Source organism: Hemiscyllium ocellatum, chromosome 22 (genome assembly GCF_020745735.1).
Source record: "Hemiscyllium ocellatum isolate sHemOce1 chromosome 22, sHemOce1.pat.X.cur, whole genome shotgun sequence".
In the NCBI taxonomy this organism is placed as follows: domain Eukaryota; kingdom Metazoa; phylum Chordata; class Chondrichthyes; order Orectolobiformes; family Hemiscylliidae; genus Hemiscyllium; species Hemiscyllium ocellatum.
Genome location: NC_083422.1, coordinates 24,567,890 through 24,583,274, shown reverse-complemented (window position 1 = coordinate 24,583,274; position 15,385 = coordinate 24,567,890). Strand labels below are relative to the sequence as shown.

General features: G+C 42.8%; 1 protein-coding gene across 1 annotated transcript in view; it reads right to left on the bottom strand.

Annotated features, from left to right (window-relative positions):
• LOC132826462 (serine/threonine-protein kinase 32C) overlaps window positions 1–15,385 on the bottom strand; it is a 337,966-nt gene that overhangs the window by 25,747 nt on the left and 296,834 nt on the right. Inside the window, exons 7-8 of the mRNA XM_060842398.1 lie at window positions 13,513–13,616; window positions 13,301–13,417 (exon numbers count right to left, since the gene is read on the bottom strand). Of these exons, the coding sequence (XP_060698381.1) occupies window positions 13,301–13,417; window positions 13,513–13,616 (221 nt within the window). The remainder of the gene's footprint in view (window positions 1–13,300; window positions 13,418–13,512; window positions 13,617–15,385) is intronic.

The window sequence follows — 15,385 nt, the reverse complement described above, 5'->3', positions numbered from 1 at the left end:
TGAGGGAAGAAATGCCTTCTCACTGCTGCCTTAAATTGGTGCTGCTTTATTCTGAGACAATGCCCTCTCATCTTGACTCCCCATAAGTAGAAACATCCTCTTTGCATTTGCCCAGTCAAGATCCTTGCTCGCTATCTTGCATGTTTTGAAAAGCCAAAAGGATAGGCTGTTTAATACAATCTGAAGTTTGTATACCACATTGCTCATTTCTGAAAGTTACGACTACCCTTAACCACAGCCCTGGCACAAACAGTTCCCCTAATTACCCAACTGCTCGCTTGACGCAACTTGACAATTCAACTCCTTTCTGATCCATCTCGAGTGACCTCTGACTAAAGCCTATACCAACCCACTGCCTGATTAGCCCCTGACCTGAGCAACTCTCCCAATCTGAGCAGACAACTCTTGACCAGATCTAACTACCAATTACCACCCAAACACGCCTTTGACCCAGTAGAGCAGCCACAAGCTGACTACGCTCTAGCCCACCTCAACCTGCTTCACCCATCTATCACCTGACACATCTGCCAAATCACCAATTAAGTTAACCAGCTTATGCGATCACTTTGCCTGTTTATGTACTCCTACTCATCCATTCACAAATACACTAACATTGACACTGGACAGCTAGTGCCATATAATGGGTCATGCCTTCAGTGAGAATCCTTTTCACAGGTCTCTGCACTGCAGGATTTCTGAGTTGAAGGAGATTTTTCAGGAAGTTGCATGGATGGGTTGATTTTAAATGTAAACACATGGGTGCAGGGTTTTCAGATTGTTCAGCATAGAATACAGTAATACGATGTTCACTGAGAGTTTTGTACAATTATTTCTGTGAAAGTTTTACATTTTTATGAGAATTAAAGGAACCAGCACCTAAATAAAACCGAGACACCTTATTCTGTACAGAAAATATTTTTGACTTTAAAACACGCAAGATAATTCAGAGGAGAAAGTGAGGTCTGCAGATGCTGGAGATCAGAGCCGAAAATGTGTTGCTGGAAAAGCGCAGCAGGTCAGGCAGCATCCAAGGAGCAGGAGATTTGATGTTTCGGGCATAAGCCCTTCTTCAGGAATCAGTTGAATCTCCTGCTCCTTCGATGCTGCCTGACCTGCTGCGCTTTTCCAGCAACACATTTTCGGCCAGTCCTGAAGATAATTCAGAGCCAAGTGCTATATTCACAACAATTGTAACTGGAGTATATTTATTAACATATTTTAAGGTTCTTGAATATCAATTATAACAATGCATATATTCATCTAAAATCTCAGATTGGTAAAAAGCAATTTATCAGCATAAAATGTGCATTGTGCTTCATGTCTTTATATAGGACATTTATTGGGTGGGAGACTTTAAGATTAGATGATAAAGGGACCACCAGCCTGCAATAGCAACAGTTTATATAAAGCTCCAATCTATGAAGCTACAAGACTGTGCATGTTTAATGCTGAGTCATCTACCAAGTAAATAACAAGGATACCTACTGTTTTTGCTAATTGTGATGAAGGTATGTCTGTTTCACGAATGAAATTCATTAAAGCAATTTTCCAAACTTTCTGGTCACTACCTAACCAGTTTTATTATACGTTGCGTTACTGTTCAGAAGTATTTTAAGGTAGCTGGTTATTATACTAGAGTCAGTTTTTATAACACGTTAGTTTAGTTCTGGTGCAATCTTGTGTTAAAAGAAAATCACACAATAGCTGCACCGTAAGAAAAGTTCACATGCTACAAATAACGGTCTAAATTCTTCAATCATGTTAAAGCTAATTTGCATTGAGGAAATTAGCATTATAGCTGAACCAACTGTAATATATAACTCACATGGGAATCCCATGTCAGTGCTCTTTGATAGAGAAGGAGTATTCAAAATGGAAATAAGCCAGCCAGTTTAGGCTTCACCACAAACACTCCACACATTATCACCAATGCTTACACACAACCTCTGGACAGAAGTGTACATACTTCTATTTATCAGAGTAACAAAACCAATGGAGGTTCAGTACACAGGAAACACTGCAACATAGTTGCACCACCTGCACCATACTGATCTTCTGCCAAAATCCTCCTTCAGCAGAGCACAGCCAGTAGCTGTAAATATCACAGCAGATTTAACTCTAGGCTTGTTCCTGGGGACATCAACAACACAAGCCAAACAGTTATCTCCAGATTATAAGCAAGTAACTGATGTTGTGGTGGTGTGACAGTGTCACTACCTACATGAATGATTGTAATCTCTGAAATGTGCACTCATTTCAAATCACCACCATGGCATGATACAAGTCAGACAGTTGGCAGAATGCCTTTAATTTACAACCATTTGTTAGTCCAGAGAAAATTCTGAATGATGAGGCCTCGGTTTCAGCCTGCAGGTGTGTTCCATATGAGAAAGCCACTGCAAAGCTCGAGACAACCTTGTCAACAGGATTCCTGAATCTCCAGCAGTGAACTAAAGGGCTCCTTTGCTTACGTCCCTGTTCACAGAGCCTGCGCTGACAGCCTTTCAGGAAGATCTCATGGCGGTGGGCCAGTTGGAAGGTTAGGATCAATGGTGGCCTGGGCATTGGGTCGGCAGGTAGTGGTGAGGGAGGATGGTGAGACTGAGGTTTCTATGGTGGTAGAAGGGAAGAGGTAGTGGTCGGGATTGGGGCCAGGCAGGTGTTGGATGAGAGTCTTAGAGCAGTCAGAGTTTGTAGACCGTGGTTGAGGGCTGTCTGATAGTGTCTGGGAGAGAGTATCAGTCTGGGAGAGTGTGGTTAGTGCTGGGTGGGACAGTTAGTGGGAGAAAATGGTGGTTTCAAGAAAGAGAAGTATCTAATAGCAGTCAGGGAGAGCTGATAGTAGTTAACAGTGGTTGGGAAGTCTTGGAGGGACAGATCATGCCTAAAAGAATGGTAGAGGCAGGAACCCTCATGGTATTTAAGAACTATTTGGCCGAGCACTTAAATGCTGCAGCATTAATTCACTTTTTGATTCTCGTAGATCAAGGCATATAAGTTGACATTTAAAGTTTCGAGAAAGTCCCTCCAAAAATGGATTCAATGTAATCACTGTGTGTAAAATATGCACAACATTCTTCTTACCAAAGGACCCTTATAAGTTCATCTTTTACCGTGCATGGGCTACACTCTGTGGGCATGTCTTGGCAATATGGCCCATATTTCTGATATTTGATCCCACATGCTGACTTACAAGGTAGGTAAAACATCCTCTAATAAGTGTATAGCATTCATTACGGGAAAAGGACATTTGATTTATATGTCCAGCATAGGACTAAACATCAATTTTGGGGCTGAAAAAGATTGGGTAATGCTGTGCGCCAACTCAACTTACCAACCATGATCGATGGAACCATTTTTTTTCACCTGACCACTAATTTTTTGTGAACAGTGTACATGGCTCCTACATCTCCATTGTTCTGAGCATCATTGATGTGTCACAGTGTCTGTGGCTCAGACATCAGCTCATAAACTTAGAGACAAAGTTCCTTGAGTAACCAACACTCACTGCAGATGTGGTCACTGTGAATCACATTCCTTGCCCAGCCATCTGTACTCGGTCTAATTCAATTGGATGAAACATTTTAAATGTTTTCTTAACTGTATGCTTCAGTTTCAAGATCATTTTCTGATTTCAACAATGAGGCCAATCAAAAGAGAGATGGAAGAAATACTGACCAATCATTGACCTGTTTCCTGAGATATGTCACTCTTGCTCTGACAGGTAGAAACAGGTTGATGGGGCTCTTTGCTGCAGGTTTTTGTCTCTCATCATCACTGCCTTTCTAATGCAGTTTCATTCTTCTCTGAAAAGGTCTCTCTGACTCTGAGTCAGAGCCAGAAACTTCAAAGTGTACCATGGTAGCTGAAAATGTGTTGCTGGAAAAGCGCAGCAGGACAGGCAGCATCCAAGGAACAGGAGATTCGACATTTTGGGCATAAACCCTTCTTCAGGAATGAGGAAAGTGTGTCCAGCAGGCCAAGATAAAAGGTAGGGAGGAGGGATTTGGGGGAGGGCCTTTGGAGCTGTGATAGGTGGAAGGAGGTCAAGGTGAGGGTGATAGGCCAGAGTGGGGTGGGGGCAGAGAGATCAGGAATAAGATTGCAGGTTAAGAAGGCGGTGCTGAGTTCGAGGGATTTGACTGAGACAATGTGGGGGAGGGGAAATGAGGAAATTGGAGAAGTCTGAGGTCATCCCTTGTGGTTGGAGGGTACCTAGGTGGAAGATGAGGCGCTCTTCTTCCAACTGTCATGTTACTATGGTCTGGCGATGGAGGAGTCCAAGGATCTGCATGTCTTTGGAGGAGTGGGAGGGGGAGTTGAAGTGTTGAGCCACGGGGTGGTTGGGTTTGTTGGTCCGGGTGTCCCAGAGGTGTTCTCTGAAACGTTCCGCAAGTATGCAGCCTGTCTCCCCAATATAGAGGAGGCCACATCGGGTGCAGCGGATGCAATAGATGATGTGTGTGGAGGTGCAGGTGAATTTGTGGCAGATATGGAAGGATCCCTTGGGGCCTTGGAGAGAAGTAAGGGAGGAGGTGTGGGCGCAAGTTTTGCATTTCTTGCGGTTGCAGGGGAAGGTGCCAGAAGTGGAGGTTGGGTTGGTGGGGGATGTGGACCTGACGAGGGAGTCACGGAGGGAGTGATCTTTTCGGAACGCTGATAGGGGAGGGGAGGGAAATATATCCCTGATGGTGGGGTCCGTTTGGAGGTGGCGGAAATGACGGCAGATGATATGCTGTATATGGAGGTTGGTGGGGTGGTAGGTGAGGACCAGTGGGGTTCTGTCCTGGTGGCGGTTGGAGGGATGGGGCTCAAGGGTGGAGGAGCGGGAAGTGGAGGAGATGTGGTGGAGGGCATCGTCGATCACGTCTGGGGGGAAATTGCGGTCTTTGAAGAAGGAGGCCATCTGGGTTGTACGGTATTGGAACTGGTCCTCCTGAGAGCAGATGCGGCGGAGACGAAAGAATTGGGAATATGGGATGGCATTTTTTCAGGGGCCAGGGTGGGAGGAGGTGTAGTCTAGGTAGTTGTGGGAGTCAGTCGGTTTATAGCAGATGTCCGTGTTGATTCGGTCGCCCGAGATAGAAATGGAAAGGTCTAGGAAGGGGAGGGAGGAGTCTGAGATGGTCCAGGTGAATTTGAGTTTGGGGTGGATGGTGTTGGTAAAGTGGATGAACTGTTCAACCTCCTCGTGGGAGCACGAGGCAGCGCCGATACAGTCATCGATGTAGCGGAGGAAAAGGTGGGGGATGGTGCCAGTGTAGTTGCGGAAGATGGACTGTTCCACATATCCAAGGAAGAGGCAGGCATAGCTGGGGCCCATGCGGGTGCCCATGGCTACTCCTTTGGTTTGGAGGAAGTGGGAAGATTGGAAAGAGAAGTTGTTCAGGGTGAGGACCAGTTCAGTCAATCGAAGGAGGGTGTCAATGGAAGGGTACTGGTTGGTGCGGCAGGAAAGGAAGAAGCGGAGGGCTTTGAGTCCTTCGTGATGGGGGATGGAGGTGTACAGGGACTGGATGTCCATGGTGAAGATAAGGCGTTGGGGACCGGGGAAGCAAAAATCCTGGAGGAGGTGGAGGGCGTGGGTGGTGTCCCGAACGTAGGTGGGGAGTTCTTGGACTAAGGGGGACAGGACCATGTTGAGGTATGCAGAGATGAGTTTGGTGGGGCAGGAGCAGGCTGCGACAATGGGTCGGCCGTGGCAGTCAGGTTTGTGGATTTTGGGCAGGAGGTAGAAACGGGAGGTGCGGGGTTGTGGGACTATGAGGTTGGAGGCAGTGGATGGGAGATCCCTTGAGGTGATGAGGTTATGGATGGTCTGGGAGATGATGGTTTGGTGGTGGGAGGTGGGGTCATGGTCAAGGGGGCAGTAGGAGGAGGTGCCCGCGAGCTGGCGTTTAGCCTCAGCGGTGTAAAAGTCGGTGCGCCAATCTACTACCGCGCCTCCCTTGTCTGCCGGTTTGATGGTGAGGTTGGGATTGGAGCAGAGGGAGTAGAGGGCTGCACGTTCTGAGGGTGAGAGGTTGGAGTGGGTGAGAGGGGTGGAGAGGTTGAGGCAGTTAATGTCGCGGCGGCAGTTGGCTATGAAGAGACCGAGGGCGGGTAAAAGGCCAGCATGGGGTGTCCAGGTGGATGGGGTGTGTTGGAAGCGGGAGAAGGGGGTCATCAGAGGGTGGGCGAGAATCTTGGTTGAAGAAGTAGGCACGGAGGCGAAGGCGGCGGAAGAATTGTTCAATGTCTCGCCGCGTGTTGAACTCGTTAATCTGAGAGCGTAGGGGAATGAAGGTGAGGCCTCTGGTGAGGACTGATCTTTCATCCTCAGAGAGGGGGAGGTGTGGAGGGATGGTGAAAACACGGCAGGGCTGGGAGCTAGGACCTGCTGTGGAGCTGGAGCTGGAGCTGGGTGTGGGGGTGGGGTTGGGCATGGGGGCCGGGACGGAGATTGGTGGAGAGTGGAGTTGGGCGTGTAACGGAGATCGGCGTGGGGGTGGGGTTGGGCGTGGGGACGGGTTAGGCGTGGTGACAGAGATCGGCGTGGGGGCGGGGTTAGGCATGGTGACGGAGATCGGCATGGTGGCGGGGTTAGGCGTGGTGACGGAGATCGGCGTGAGGGCGGAGTTGGGCGTGGTGATGGAGATCGGCGTGGGTGCGGGGTTATGCGTGGTGACAGAGATCGGCGTGGGGGTGGAGACACATGAGGCGTTGTGGTCATGCAGGTTAGTGATGTCACTGGGGGCGGAAGTGGCTGCGGCGACGGCAACCCAAGGGGCGGAAGTGGCTGTGGTGATGAAAGAAACAGTGTTATTCCCGATAGCCGCGGAGGTCGCGAATCCGTTGGCGATGGTCTTCCTGGCGATTGTGGAGGCGGTTGTCTGGGCGGCGATCGCGGAGGCTGTGAGGTCGGTGGGGGCGGAAGTGACGTCATGGTCGTCGGCGGTGGTTGTTGCGGCGGGCGCTGTAGCGGTCGCGTGGTTAATGGTACCATGGTACCCAGGAAATGTTAGGAAGATTAAAATCTAGTTTAACATCTGGGAACTGTACATGCCAGTTTTGCAACCATTACCCCGGATACCCCAATTTCCTCTTGACCCAATATGACCAGCATACCCCATCCCACCAGTCAACATGATGGGTCTTCTGAACCATTCTAACTTCTGACAACACCTTATGGCCAACTCTAACATGTCCTTGACCTGACTATCCCCAGATTCACTTATCCATCTAGTGGACCCCTCATCGGTCTGCTGCCCTAACCACCTTATCATATTCGACTGCCACCCAGTCCACTTACTTTGGTCTGACTACCTCCTCTATCCATTCTTCAATGGCCATCCATTCACTAATACTTATATGGACATTTAAAAGCACGCTATGGCAGCTAGTGCCATAAAAACGTTTTGTGTATTGCCTTCCCATTGAGGGTCCTGTACAATCATGAAACTCTTTGATGTATGCTGCAATTTTTGAGACATCAGCTTTAGAAGACTTGCAAGAAATGTGGAGTAGCACTGGAGCAGTATCGGGGCAGATGAAAATTTGAGCTCTGGCAAACTAACAATGGTCATCACTTGGCAGAGGATCTGAGCCAATGTTCTGGATTGAAATGCTCTTTCATTATGCTTGGCCAGATAAGTGCTTCTCCACTAGTTCTCAAGAAACTTGACACTATCCAAAGCAGTCTGCTTGATTGGGTTCCCATCAATTCCTTCAGCAATCACTCCTATTCACCACTGACACACCGTGAAGTATTGTGTACCATCTGTAAAATGCACTAGAGTAACTCACCAAATTTTCTTTGACAGTCCCTTTCAAACACACAATCTCTGTTCTGTAGAAGGACGATGGAAACATATACATGGGAACACCGCCAGCTTAAAATTCCCCTCCAAGCCACACACCATCCTGACTTGGATTGGTATCTCTGTTCCTTGGGTATCAGTCTGTCAAAATCCTAGAACTCGCTTCTGAACAGCACTGTGGTTCAAGGAAGCAGCTCACTACCACCTTTTTGAAGACATTCAAGGAGGTAATAAATACTGATTGAGTGAACAACTCCCAGATTCTTAGAACAAATAATGAAAACCCGTGACAATAATTCTTTTTGGCTTGTAGATGTTGTATGACCTGCTAAGTATTGCTAGCACTTTTATTGAAGAAATTTGATAATGAACATTTTAATGTGTTCACTACTAAAATAGCACAGCACAATTTTAAAAATTGCAACTTCCAACTGTGCCAGTGTTTCACTCGTTCAGAAAAATGGCTTCTAAATGTCATTGATTTCAGACATCCAGATCTAATTACATTGATGAATTGAACCTTGCTAAGAATTGCTGGATGAAAGATTCAAGAGTTGAATAATTTGTGAAAAAGTGGATGACATTATCAGCATCACTGGCTTCAAAGGAAACTGCTTGTGTTTGGTAATGAGATGGGAACTCAGAAACAAGCAACTGTAATCTCCTGATGTCCTTGTTTTGTTGTTACTGTCCTTCAAATAAGACCTGAAGATGTTCAGTCATGGATTAGGTTAGGTCCTTCATTATAATCAAACAATCAAACTTCTTTACATGCACCACCATGATTCCCTCATGACCTTGTATGATGCTAAAAGGGAAAATGCATGATTCATTGACCTCATTTGATTTTATTAAAAGATTATGTGGTGACATAGCAAGGATGAGGTTTATATCCTGATAGCTCTGCTGATCTGACAGTTCACCTGTGACAAAGTTGTTGCTGAGTTATGAATAATCAGTGTCACAAATTAGATTTAAAGAATGCATGGCCCCTTTTAGTCACATGTTCCATTTATATAATCAAAACATATTTATTTTAAATACAAGTTTATTAATATATATATATATAAAGTGAACTGAGTTATGCTGAAACCTGTAAATGTGCTATTCCAATGGAGTGGCATTTTCACATGTGGCACAATGCCTTGCATGTAACCTACTTTAACATTCTTTCTCAGTTCTTTCTCTGACTTTGAAATTAAACATAATTGAGCATTGAAAGGGTGAAGCTGCACTTGCCCACGGCTGAAGATACCAATATGGGCATTATGGTATTTCTTTAACTGACAAAAACAATCAAAGGAAATGTTAGCTATCATTGCTATTGATATAGCTCAAATAATGGCCTTCACAGCTAGACAATAAAATGCCTCTGAGTCTTACTATGATAGGACTAGAATGCAAACAGTAAGCCTCTGATAATGCAGCTCAGATGAAAACCATCTGATTTGAGATTTCCAATTTCAGTCTGAATTAGAAAGCATGACCTACCTGAGATGAGACTTTTTAAATAATTATAATTATATATAAGAGTAGGCACTATTTGTACAAGGATAGCCGTTCAAATTCATTAGACTTTGGGGAATTAAATTTCTGAAGGCAATCAGCCTTGGATGCAGCGACTAGCTTTGACAAGCACCCCTGAAGAAATTTTTTCTCTATCAGCAAGAAGATTAGAACAACAAAAAGGTATAAACAAGATAATCTCCGAGGGGTACCAAGAGACAAATAACATAGCAAAGGGGCAGAAACAATTTTGAAACAGAGTCACTGTGACCTCAAGAAAATAAACAACTGTTGCTTCACAAATTGGATAAGGAGGAAGTTGTTCCTGAAATTGTTAGCTTTGTCATAGAATCGGAAAATTAGGTTTAACTATGTATAAATTTATATAACACTACAAATATTTAACAATTGGTAGAAATTAATAACCTTTTCGATCTTCTGTGCTAAGGTCAGCAACAGATATGAATTGCTTGACCAAATTTGAACAGTCATTAGTAATAAGCTAGTACATGAAGTGACTGGAAAATGTCTTGGAGAGGACTTAGCAATCGGTATTGGAATGTGGTCAATAATCATAAGAGTCCAATGACAGGTGATAGGGGTCTGACAAACATCATGAGATGATGGAGCATGAAGTTGTGCAACATTGATCGTGTATTCACAGGATTGGATGTGTAGGTCAGAGAGGATGTGGCAAGCATCTATGTCAATGTTGCATGTAATCATTCTAATGTGATAGATATAAATATCCTGCCCTTGGTTGGGAAATGGAGATTGTCACTGGCCTCTGATCCCAACTATAGTTAAGAGGGTAACTGGGCCCCATGTGAAAGCCAGATTCAGAGCACTCTCTGGCCTCTCCCTCACGTGTGCTAAAGGAGCTCTGAATAAAGATCAATTTGTGCTACTAGATATGGGACTCAGACATCTCTTTAAAATCCCTTTCCCTTTATCTGTATTAAATCATGTAAACCAAGGTTAGAGTTATGTTCCTCTCCTTGGCAAGTCCAAGCATTACAAAATGGCCTCCTCAGTGGTTCTTATATTATTTAGATTTGGTTCAATCCAAAGGTAATTGACTCTGGAACTGTATTGTCTTCTGGTAATATATCCAGAGTCAAATTTCAATGACAGTTCAGCAACGTGGTTGGCAGTTTACATTTGAGCATTTTTAACTTGAAGATTAGGCTGGTTATCTGGATTATGGGTAGACTCTGTTTCAAATATTAACAGAATTTGTGAGAATGCTCCATGACAATGGCCCTGATTTGGAGTGTTTCTTCCAGCTAATCTATATTATATATTTTGGTGGCACCCTCCAAAATTGTACAGAAGAACGTAAGAACTAGGAGCAGGAGTAGGTCATCCAGCATGTCGAGACTGTACTGCCATTTGGTCGTATCATGGTTGATCTTTTTGTGGATTCAGCTCCACTTACCTGGCCACTCACCATAAACTTTACTGTTCAAAAATCGATCTATCTTTTTCTTAAACAATCAACAAGATAGCCTCAACTGCTTCTCTGGGCAGGGAATTTCACAGATTCACAATCATTTGGATGAAGAAATTCCTCCTCAACTCAGTTCTAAATCCGCTCCCCCTTATTTTGAGGCTATGCCCCCTAGTTCTGCTTTCACCCACCAGTGGAAACAGCCTCCCTGTATCTACCTTATCAACTCCCTTCATAGTTTTTTGCTTCTACTAGATCCCACTCATTCTTCTAAATTCCAATGAGTATAGTCCCAGACTATACTCAATCGCTCCTCATAAACCAAGCCTCCCAACTCTGGAATCAACCTCGTGAACCGCCTCTGCACCCTTTCCAGCACCAGTAAATCCTTTCTCAACTAAGGAGACCAAAACTGTACACAGTACTCCAGGTGCAACCTCATCAGGAGCCTATAAAGCTGCAGCATAATCTCCCTTTGTCAAAGTTCTGGCAATGAAGGACAACAGTCCATTTGCCTTCTTAATTACTGCTGCACTTGCAAACTATACTTTTTGTGATTATGTACAAGGACACCCAGATCCCTCTGCACAGCATCATGCTGTAATTTTTCACCGTTTAAATAATTGTCCATTTTGCTGATATTCCTAAGAAAATGGTCATCCAATAAAATGGACAAGGATGAAAAATTGAGAGTAAGACATATCCCAAAATCAAATCTGTGCTTGTGGAAGGAAGACTTCACAGTGGATTCAAAAATTTGTTCAAGGGTGAATGTGATTTGTACTTTTTTACTTTATTCTTATTCATTACAGAGTCCGATCCTATCCACAGGAGGCTCAGAATGATGACATTATTCTTTCTCTGTTGATTAAACTAAATCTACATGATTTATAATTATAAGCCACAACTTTAAAAATAGATAAGGAATAATTAGAATGTTGAAATGCAGTTTTCACAGTTGGGAAAGAATGACCCATTTTTCAACTTCTAACATTCAGAAGATACAGCTGGGATCAGATGAATTCTCTAGATAATTAAAACATTGATTAACTTCCTACAAATAAATTAACATTCTCAACTTCAAAGAGAAATCTAAGTCAACTCAAAGTCCATTTTCTAATAATGCACAGATTTGCAATGTCCTTAAAGTAATATGCAAAGAATAAAGCATTTTAAAGACAGTTTTAAAAAACACAACCACAATCACACCAAAACAGAACCTACCTTTCCACTATCCCTTCCATTTACAGTTGCATTAAATGTTGCAAAGGAGACTAATGTGTTGAGTAGCAATGACTCACAAATACTCATTTGGGTAGTTGGAGTTGCTGCTTGGACTGTGTAGCTCAGGACGATTAGCAGTTCAACATACATCAATATCAGCAGCTCAGCAGCACACTCTCAAAGGTAATTAAATGGAGGTGTCAAATTAGACTAGCTACTGATGGCCACATCCCAAGAAAGAATACATTTCTTAAAAAGCTGTTTATGTATTTGCATGTAAGGAATAGAGTTGGATTTACTCTAATCTACTTGCTGGCTCACCTTATAGATTACATCTCACAGTAACCATATTTGACCTCTCGTATACTGTTCTCTGTCACAAACGTTCTACTTCGAATGTAAATGTTATACTTGCTGCGATATTGCTTCAGAATGTTGTAATCACTGCTTACTTCAAAGGAAATAAACCTGCAATATTATTCATCAGTTCATTTTTCAAGCTTCCAATTATTTATGTTCTTGATTACTCTAGAACTTTGGTGCTATTCCACACCCTGCCATAAGATTAATTGATCAATGTCCTCCCTCATTTGGGATACCAGAATTGACCAATATATTCACCAATATATCCATGGCACCAGCTTCATAGGGGATGGACAAAAATCAACACTGAAACCACTCATCCACTGCTTTATGTTGGACAGTCTAGGGTCCCTCCAAACAGCCAAAGAAACCATTTGCTAACCAATCTGCAACAACTGGAGGATAACAAGTTTCTGGTTTATGTTTGTACCGACAACCACTTCAAAGCTAAACAGCAGCATTAGGAAAAATATTGATAGTGCACAATTTTGAAAAAAAATCTCCCTTTATCTGTTTCTGTTCTTGGGAATCTTCATTGGCCCTTATACTTTTCTTGAATATTATAAATGAAGTAAGAGAGCTATTCACAATACAACATCTAACATATGGTCCAGTGACAGACCAGTGAGCCCAATTGGTCTATTCTAGTGTTCATGTTCGACACTTGCCTCCTCCCTGCCCCCTTCATTGAGCACTATCAGCATAGTTTCCCATATTTTGTCCCTCCTGAATTTATGTAGCATTCCCTCAAATATTTTGTAAACATCTCAATTAATGTCTTGTACAGATCGCTTCACTATTTAATGACTTCCTGTATAAAACCGAGAACACTATTTTATTAGTGACCTTTTCCATCTGTGATCAAACAGTTTACAATTTCTCCAGAGGTGTCGGTGTGTAACAACATTGTTTTTTGGCAGTGAGTTTATGGAACTTGGATTAAGCAATCAGATCTTACCTTTCTTAGCAATGTAACAACTTCTTTTGTCCAAGTAGAGGAGTATTGTACACTCACTGTACTGAATAACTGAATCAGGGATTCAACTGTGACACTAGAATGGATGTCATATGGCCTCTGGCAAAAAGAAACAAAACCATTATCATCAAACTGGAGCACAGGTATAAGCAGTGTAAAGTAACTAAAAGTGGATAAATTTCCAAAGACTGTACCCATCCTCGAAGAAGTTCATATGCGGTGACTCCTAGTGACCACCAATCTACTTCAAATGAGTATCCAGTGCCACCATTGACAAAGGAATGAAAAATCTCAGGAGCTGCCAACAACAAAGAACTGAATTAAGCAACAGAATCACTTTACCACGTAACCCAGTCTTCCAATCAACTAATAAGCATTGCTGCATGCAAGGAATAAAACACATGCATAGAGAAATGCAGCAAAGACTTTTAAGTGACTGTAATTTTGCAGAATACACCGGCCGTAATTGTAATCTTCACAATGCCACTTGTTTTAAAAAAAAAGTTTCTCTACTTAATTCTAACTGGAAGAAACATTTTCTTTTGCTTTTAACAATTCCATTCATTAGTACACTATTTATAGCTTGTAACAATTTTGTGCACTGTAGGATACGTGCAAGTCTACAGTAGATCCCTATGCAAACAATGACCCTAAAATTTTAATAGCCAGGGGTTTGTTGGTACAGCATAGACTGGAGTAGCATTTCAGAAGCATGCAGAATCCACAACACTGCATGGGAATTGCCTGGGAAATTAAACTTTTCAATGGGCAATTCACGAAGAGGAACCCTTCAAAGTGCATTAAAATGAGAGATTTTGATGTATTCTATCTCATTTAAGCCTAATAGTTACCCAGGAAAAATTAGCGGAATAAATTCTAATAATCTCTAATTTCTTGATCATGATTAAACGGAAGTTCCATCTCACCACTGACATCCTCATGAACCCACACCCTGAATCCCATTGTATCACACCCAACGCCCCCCATATACCCACCCTGGCTGACCTGACCCTGCCAGACCCAATAATCTCCCAAACCATGACTAGTATCCACCCAGCCTGACTCTGCAACACCCAATCCACACCCCTGCACCACCCAGCCCAACCTTACTCAGCTTGAAGTCACGCTGTACAATATTAGTAAAAAAATCATTCATTAGCACATTCTGCAGTCCTTTACCTGAACAAAAACACCAACTCATTTAAAATGGAAAGGAGATTTAGAAGGTGTGTCTTGCTCTTACATTGATAAAAACCTTGAGCACAGAACTCATTTAACCAAACAAATATGATGAATTGAAATCAGTGAAACAAGTCAAATTTGGCTTTGATCTATACATCAGAATTCAAACCTTCCATGTAGAATTTGGTATGGTATTGGCTCAAAGCTTACAACACAGTTATTTACAACTATTATTAAAACCATGTATTTGCTTATTGACCATTTGCAGTGGCACAAAGAACACCCACCCGAGGGTTTGCACATCCAAAAAAAAACATAAACTACAATTTGTGGACAGATTTTATGATACTGTCTTTGCTTAAAAGTAAAATTCATCGATTCTTTATTAAAAGTTCAACAATGCATGATAATACGTTTAGCAATTGTGAGGCACAAGTAGCCTGCATCCATTGTGAGTAATCATGTAAACTTTGTGCCAATCAACAGCTCTTCAGTTTGAAACATTCATTCTATTCTTTGTCCACAGATGCTGCCTCATCTGTTGAGTAAAATCCGCATTTTATATTTTTATGTCACTTTTCAAAATTTGAAGTGCTTTGCTTTTGTATCTGTGCAAAAAGTCAAGTGTTGTACAACATTAAGTTAAAAATCACACAACACCAGGTTATAGTCCAACAGGCACCTCCAAAACATTGTACAACATATTAGGCAATTGGATTAACACAGTATGGAATGACTGTTTCAGTGACTTTTATTCCAGTGCTTTGACCAAAAGATGTTTGAACCGGGGAGATGATAACTTGGGAAAGTTTTGAACGGTAGAGATCCATGGTTTCTGTCATGGAAACCAACGTCAATACACGCATGGACAGCCCTCATAAGGAA